The 7,178-nt window shown below is 39.7% G+C and overlaps 1 protein-coding gene across 1 annotated transcript; it reads left to right on the top strand.

The window, feature by feature from the left end:
- Nucleotides 1-3,508: 3,508 nt before the first annotated feature.
- LOC127901893 (uncharacterized) lies at nt 3,509-6,811 on the top strand. The gene is made up of 2 exons (XM_052439937.1): nt 3,509-4,652; nt 5,694-6,811. The coding sequence occupies exon 2, from the start codon at nt 5,834-5,836 to the stop codon at nt 6,809-6,811; it is 978 nt and encodes a 325-aa protein (XP_052295897.1). The 5' UTR covers nt 3,509-4,652; nt 5,694-5,833.
- The last annotated feature ends 367 nt before the right edge of the window (nt 6,812-7,178 follow it).

Raw genomic sequence — 7,178 nt, 5'->3', positions numbered from 1 at the left:
TTCTACTATTTGGGAATATAATATGAATGATTATGGTTGAACCTTCAAACGTATTATTATTATGGGATAATTTTTAAAAATCTCCCCTGAGGTTTGTATTTGTTGCAAGTAAATGGTGAGAATTGATTTATTTATAAAAAATTCTCTACCGTTAGTTAATTTTAACATTGACCGTTAGTTGACTGTGCAAAGACAATATTACCCTCAACAACAATTTGTAGACGGAAATAACTAAAAAAAAAATTAAAATTGTTGGCGCGAAAAGCACAAACCCTATTTTTTGACCATTTTATCCTTGTCAATTCTAAAAATTTATAATATCATAGGTAAAGATTATAACTATTTTATTTTCAAGTTTTTAATTTTATTTTTTTTGTAGAAACTTTAAGAAAATATCAATAATTTAAAGAGAATTTTTAAAATTTTTAATTTTATCTTTCTTGTAGGAACTTTAAGAAAATATCAATAATTTAAAGAGGGTAAAATAACCAATAATTTTAATTTTTTTTTAGTTATTTCCGTCTACAAATTATTGTTAAGGGTAATATTGTCTTTGCACAGTCAACTAACGGTCAATGTTAAAATTAACTGACGGTAGGGGATTTTTTACAAATAAATCAATTCTCGTCATCTACTTGCAACAAGCCCAAACCTCAGGGGAGGTTTTTAAAAATTACCCTATTATTATGGGAGCCTCTAAGTTACAATGATTGTAACTTACACCTCTCATGTCCCATAATTTTGTGTGATTCACATGAGAGGTATAAGTTACAATCATTGTAACTTAGCATTTACCTATTATTTTTAGGGTGTGTTTGGTACAACGTATTGTATTATGTTGTATTGTATTATTTTAATATTGTTGTATTGTATTATACTGTATTATATTAGTATTATATTATAATAATACTGTACAATATTTGGTACTACACTGTACTGTAATAATTTTTTTGATTAATTTAAATTAAATATTATATTATATTAATATATTTAAATTATATTAATATTTTATATTAATATTTATATCATTATTAATTTTAAATTAATATTATTCATATTTAAATATTTATTATTAGTCATAATAAATTGTAAATTTATTAATAAATTAAAATGTAAAAATAAAAATATAATATAATATTATTAAACAATAAATCATTTATTTATATTAATAATTATAATGTAAAAAAAAATAAAAATATTAAATAATATAATATTAAATTAAAAAATAATATTTATTATTATTATTATTATTATTATTATAATAATAAAATTAAAGTAAAAACAAAAGTTAACAAAAGCTGAAAAGTTGGAAACGAAAAGGAAAAAAACAATTAAAGTAAAAACAAAAGTTAGCAAAAGCTGAAAAATTGGAAACGAAAAGGAAAAAAACAATTAAAGTAAAAACAAAAGTTAGCAAAAGCTGAAAAATTGGAAACGAAAAGGAAAAAAAATTAAAGTAAAATCAAAAGTTAGCGAAAGCTGAAAAGTTGGAAACAAAAAGGGAAAAAAAAAAAGTAAACAGCAAGCGGCAGTTTGCCGCATTAGCTAGGCCCATAATGCAGTGTTTCTGTAGTTTTTAATTTACCAAACATGAGCTTGTATAAAGCTAATGCAACGAAGAGTTATAATACAGTGTATCAAACACACCCTTAAAGTATCATACACAAATAAGTTGGTCAACGACTTGTTTTTCTAAGGTCAGTAAGTGAACAACTTGGCCCACTAGGAAAAAAAAGTAACGCATACTCAATATATATGCAGAGCATGAAATCGACCGCTCGAGCACCGCTTAACGACAGGGAGGAAGTCTAAATTTTGTCCCACCGGGGCACTTGGCCTTGGGCGTTTTCATCATATAGCAACAATTTTGGCTCTTTTAGGTGCTGCATGCTCAACTAACATACTCGCTCTTGTTTGATTGTGGGAAATTATTGATGCAACGAGTGAAGTTTTTGTCTTGACTTGAAAGCAACATTAAAATTAACAATAGTGTGATCGAACCTTTAAAATTGGGTCATACTACTAAAATCTTTTTGTGAGTCTACCGTTACAAGCTTTTTCCATAACATCAAACTTCGACCGCGCCATCTCACCAAGGATTGAACTTTCATAAAATATAAGTTAAATTTACAAATCATAACCATTCAATCTACTCTGAGATCTGAATTACTAAATCATAACTCTTTTTTTTTTTCAAAGATTCGCATACTGCTATTGATTTTTATTTTATAAATACTATTGTCAATTCATGGCCCTATTGAACATTGAGTCGATTATGACTATCACTTCACAATAAATCGATAACGACTTTTTATAGAGAATTTATTTTTTAATTTTATTTAGGCACTTATTACCTTACATAATAATGTAAGGGACATAATTATTTTACAACTGTTTGATGAAAATTCAACAGTTATTGAAATATAAGATAGTAGAATTTTTTTTTTTTTTACAATCGTTAAATTTTCATCAAATAATTGTGAGATATTTATGTATCTTATATTATTACGTGAGGTCATAAAAGCCTTTTATCTAACTTGCTCCGTCAGTTACTATTTTATATTTTTTCACCATTTACCTATTACTTGGCCGGTTGACATTAATGATCACATATCTATCTATGTATATCTATATATATCTATATGAAAAGTTGGGACTTAAGAAGGTGATGTGGTATCACCATTTCTCATCTTTGTATATTCTCTATTATCTAATAAATAGATAATTTTTTTTTTAGATTTGGTTTTTCATCTACTCATAATTAATTTGATTGTTATTACACAATAACAATTATGTAAAGGTTTTAATGAGGCATATTATTTGTAATGAACATCCAAGGGGGAGTGTTATAAATTTATTAAAATAAATGTGGATGTTCATAACATATATCTCTTAGTCTCCCCACTATCTCCCATTAGCAACCTTTAGCTCTCATATAACTCCCACTATCTCACAAGAAATTATGATTCATAATTTTTCATTAATTTTATGGAGTGATTATATAACTATAAAATGAGAGCTCATCTTTTTGTTTTGTACATACACAATTGAAATGAATAAAATCACTCTAATAATATATTCTCTCATTTTATTCTTTATCTTACGTTGCTTCTTTATTTGTATTGTTGGCTAATAGTTTTTTTTATTTTTTTATAAGGCTGCCTCATCTTAAAAAAATTTTATTCATATTTTTTTATCAATTTCATCAAGTATAAAGTAAGAAAAAATGATAATACTAAATTTTTTTTTAAAGCCTCATGAAGCGCAGTTCTATTTTTTAGTTAACATATATATTTTATGGCCTTCGCCCTTCAGAATCATTTCAAATCAAATCCAACAGTGGCTTCGCTAAAAGAGAGCTACACAGGCCTCGTCAACGATCGAGCACGTAATAACTGGCTCAGCCCATGCTCAATGAGTCAATGGGATTTAGGCAATATTTACAAAGCAACTTTGTGTTAAATTGGATTTGAGTGTTCAATTTCTGAAAACGGTAAGAGGGTTGTTGATGCGAGATTCCGGTTCTCCTCGTTCTACGATCAGGATCTCTGCTCGATCAACTTCGTCACGACCAGGAGGTCTCCTCGCCAGGCTTCTTCCCCGGAGGTCCCTGCGTACACAGATAAGTCAGAGTACGCCGGTTGTTTTCCCGGCGCAAACCCTCCGACGCTCAAGTCAGATATGAAGGTTCGGGAAAAGCTTGCCACAGGTCTTATGGCGTTTCTTGTGGTTTTCTCCCCTTTTTTCAAGAATGCCAACCCTTTTACCTTCGTTGGCTACCTTTTTATAGGCTTCCTCTGAATCTCAGTCCTCCGCTCTTTTCGAGACGGTATGGGACTTCAACTGCTGCGTTATGGGCAAAACATGGGATCTAGCGTGTTATGCCACGGTTCAGGGGAAAGCGTGGCTGCCACGGCTCTGTGAGACCTTGCGTGTTACGCCACGGCTCGGGGGAAAGTGTGGCTGTCATGGCTCTGTGAGATCTTGCGTGTTACGTCGCGGTTCTGGGGAAAGCGTGGCTGTTGTGCCTAGATTCTCGTGCTGGAGAGCACGTCTTGCCAACTGCCGTCGACCGGGTCTCCTCGCCTCTCGATCTCTAGCCGGAATGGCCTCATGCCTTTTATAGGAATTGGCCTCGCGGACGACAACATCGTGGACGAGCAGGATGTTTCTGATCCTGTTCTTCCACGCGCTAGGCTTTAACGGAACACATCGGTTCGCAGAACTCCGCCATCAGATGTCTGCTCGTCATTCCTGGTCCCTTCGACGCATTTGTCCCAAACAGTATCCCTCCCAAACACCGGTCCCCCAGTTTCTGGTGTTGGGTAATGTAGTGGACCAGCAGTAGAAACTCGATAGTACTCGCTCGCGTGGGTTTGGAAAAGGCTGCCAGGAGTCATGTCGCATTTAATTGCGGACGAGGTGACGTGGCAGAAATCCCCCCCCTCCATTTGAATTTCAAACCGACGGTTACGGGATTCTCGGAATATGCGTCATTAAATGCTGGCAGCCCAAGAGTTTGCTTCTCAGTAAGGAAACCCAAAATCTTCAAACACGAACTCGTCATTTTCTCCATTCTTGTCTCTCCGGCGAATGAACCTCGGCGCCAAAGCTGTCATCCCTGTCTCTCTCTGACCGAGTCCCTGCTTCAGGTATTTCTTCTATTTTTTTCGGTATTGGTTAGTTGTAGGTAATTTCCTTTCTCTCTGCTTTGCTTGAGGTTGTAGTTGGCGGTGGTGTCTTGGTTAGAACTTAGGATATGTCGAAGGGTAAGGAGAAGGTCGTTGAGGTTGGTGACGACGAACTAGGTTTTTTGCCTAGTCTGCCCGCTGATCTTGCTTTTGATCCCGGGATCCCCTTAGAGCCCATTAGGTCTAGTGTTGGTACTAGCGCTAGGAGGATGTCTCCCCAAACAACCTCCTCGAGCGACAGTAGCGATGAAGAAGGATCTTCTGGATCGGAGAACACCTTGAGTGAGGGTCAAGGGGATGATTCTGGTGAGGCGTCCCCATCAGGAGCATCACGACCAGAAGAACGGGGTACAGTAGGAGGTAGAGCCTTGTCGCGTGATTATGCCATTGATTACATGTCGTGTACGACCACGTTTGACGAGCTCAATGACCTCCGACTTAGGTATAGTATTCCTGGTGAGATACCTCTTAAGATCCCAGGAAAGAAGGATACACCTAGCCGGCCTCCCAGGGGATACGTTACCCTGTATCTGGAGAGCTTTAAGTATGGGCTGAGGTGTCCCTTGCAGCCTTACTTTGCCCGGATACTTAACGGGCTAAATCTGGCTCCTGGTCAGCTGAACCCCAACGGGTGGAGAGTGCTCTCTGGTCTGTTCATATTGTGGGACAGATGTTGCCAAAGCGAGCCCACGGTTGATGAGGTGAAGCACCTGTACCAGCTGAAGAGCAGCCCTAAAGATGCCGGCTGGTACTATTTCCAATCTGGTACCAAGAGCAGGAAACCCATAACTGATCTTCCAACTGGTGGTGGTGGGACTTGGAAGAGGAAATTCTTTTTTGCTGGGGGTCCCTGGGGTCAAGTTGCACAAATAGACGGGAAGGATTGTCGCGTCCCACCCCGTTTCACGGTCCCAGGTTGCCTGCTCGCTTTAGATGTCTTGTATCCATAATTGTTCCTGCTGTATTGGTTTGTCTCTAACCAAGTGTCTGTTTGTGCTGTAGTTTCCTGGGGTGTTCACTTCCCGCTCCGACCTGGTCTGCTTAAACGGGTCGAGGCTGTATTGGCCAATTCCTGCTCGAGCCGAGAACTGCTATCTACATACAACTTCCTCGAGTCTCGGTTGATACTTCCTGGCCATAAGATGGAGGACGCAGTGATTGGAGCTCTGACCAGGAAACGCTCTCGGCCTCCAACAACCGATAGGGACCAGGACAAAGATGCTCCCGCTGCGAAGCGAAAGAACATCGTGCAGCAGGTTCCTTCCTTGCAGGCTCTCCCTCCTGCCTCTGCTAAAGTCGGGGAATCCAGTAGAGCGGCCACTGATCCTGCTTCCTCTTCTCCACCTGTTGTGCCTCGGTCTCGCTTACCCGACAGTCGACCAGAACACTTGGTTCCCTATCTCAATGAGTTGTCTAAACTCGTGAGCAAGAAGGACCTGGAGGGCTTTGACGGTTGTACCCTGGGCGAGCTGGTGGGAGCCATGCAGTACAGTGCTTTCCATCTCAGCTGCATGGCCACCTACTATAAGGCCAAGGTTGGCCGTTACGACAGGAAGATGAAGGAGGACATTCAATCGGCGACGACCAGAGCTGACGTTGCCGAGAAAAAGGCGGGTGAGCTAAACGTTGAGAACCTCAAGCTGATAGAGCAAGAGTCCCTTGCTCAAGCAAAAGCCATTACCCTCGAGGAGGAGCTGACCAAGGTTAAGGAGGATCTCCAAGGGCAGAGGGCTATGTATGAGGCTCAGCTCGAATCTCTCCGCGATTCCCACCGAGCTCATGTAGAGAACTTGGAGAGGGAGGCCGACAACCAGTACGACCAGGGACTTCGGCATTCGTATCGTTGTATCATGGCCGTCCTCGGGAAGCAACACCCTGATCTGAAGATGGATGACCTTGCAGCTGGTGTTGCTCAACATATGGACGAGGAGGCGGCCAAGGAAGATGCCGAGGGGTTAGAGCCGATCGTGATTGAGGAGGGTAACTCTCCTCCTCGTGCAGTCCCTGCTGATGTTGGCGAGGCGAGCACCCCCCCGGACGCAACTGGTGATACCCCTCCCGCACCCGAGGAGGTCCAGCCAACCGATGCTGCTCGGCTCACTGATCCACCATCTTTTTGATATATTTCTTCTTGTATTGTAATGAACAACGTTTATGAAATTTATCCCCTCTGTTAGCCATTAATAAAAATGTTGTTGATTACTATCTCGTGTCGTACTCATGAATTAATTTTCGTCTGAAACGCTGATCGCTTCTGTCTCGCCGTAAGACAGGCTTTGAGACTTGGTGAGGCCTTTGCGTGCCGTAGAAAACTTTCCGAATGCTTCGGAGTCTGCTCGCCTTCTCGCGAACGAACAGATCCTGGCATGCTGGGCTTTTGTCTGGCCCTAAGACAGGCTTTGAGACTTTGTCGAGCCTTCGCATGCCTTGAGAATCTTCTTCAAACGATTTGGATTCTGCTGCCTTCTCGTGGCCGAGCAGATCCTG

The sequence above is a fragment of the Citrus sinensis genome, chromosome 4 (assembly GCF_022201045.2).
Source record: "Citrus sinensis cultivar Valencia sweet orange chromosome 4, DVS_A1.0, whole genome shotgun sequence".
In the NCBI taxonomy this organism is placed as follows: Eukaryota; Viridiplantae; Streptophyta; class Magnoliopsida; order Sapindales; family Rutaceae; genus Citrus; species Citrus sinensis.
Note: the sequence above shows the minus strand (reverse complement) of the source record. Positions and strands in the feature narration are given on the sequence as shown.

Excerpts from the sequence above, each read along its gene's own strand:
- LOC127901893 (XM_052439937.1), top strand. The coding sequence starts at position 5,834 with ATGGAGGACGCAGTGATTGGAGCTCTGACCAGGAAACGCTCTCGGCCT.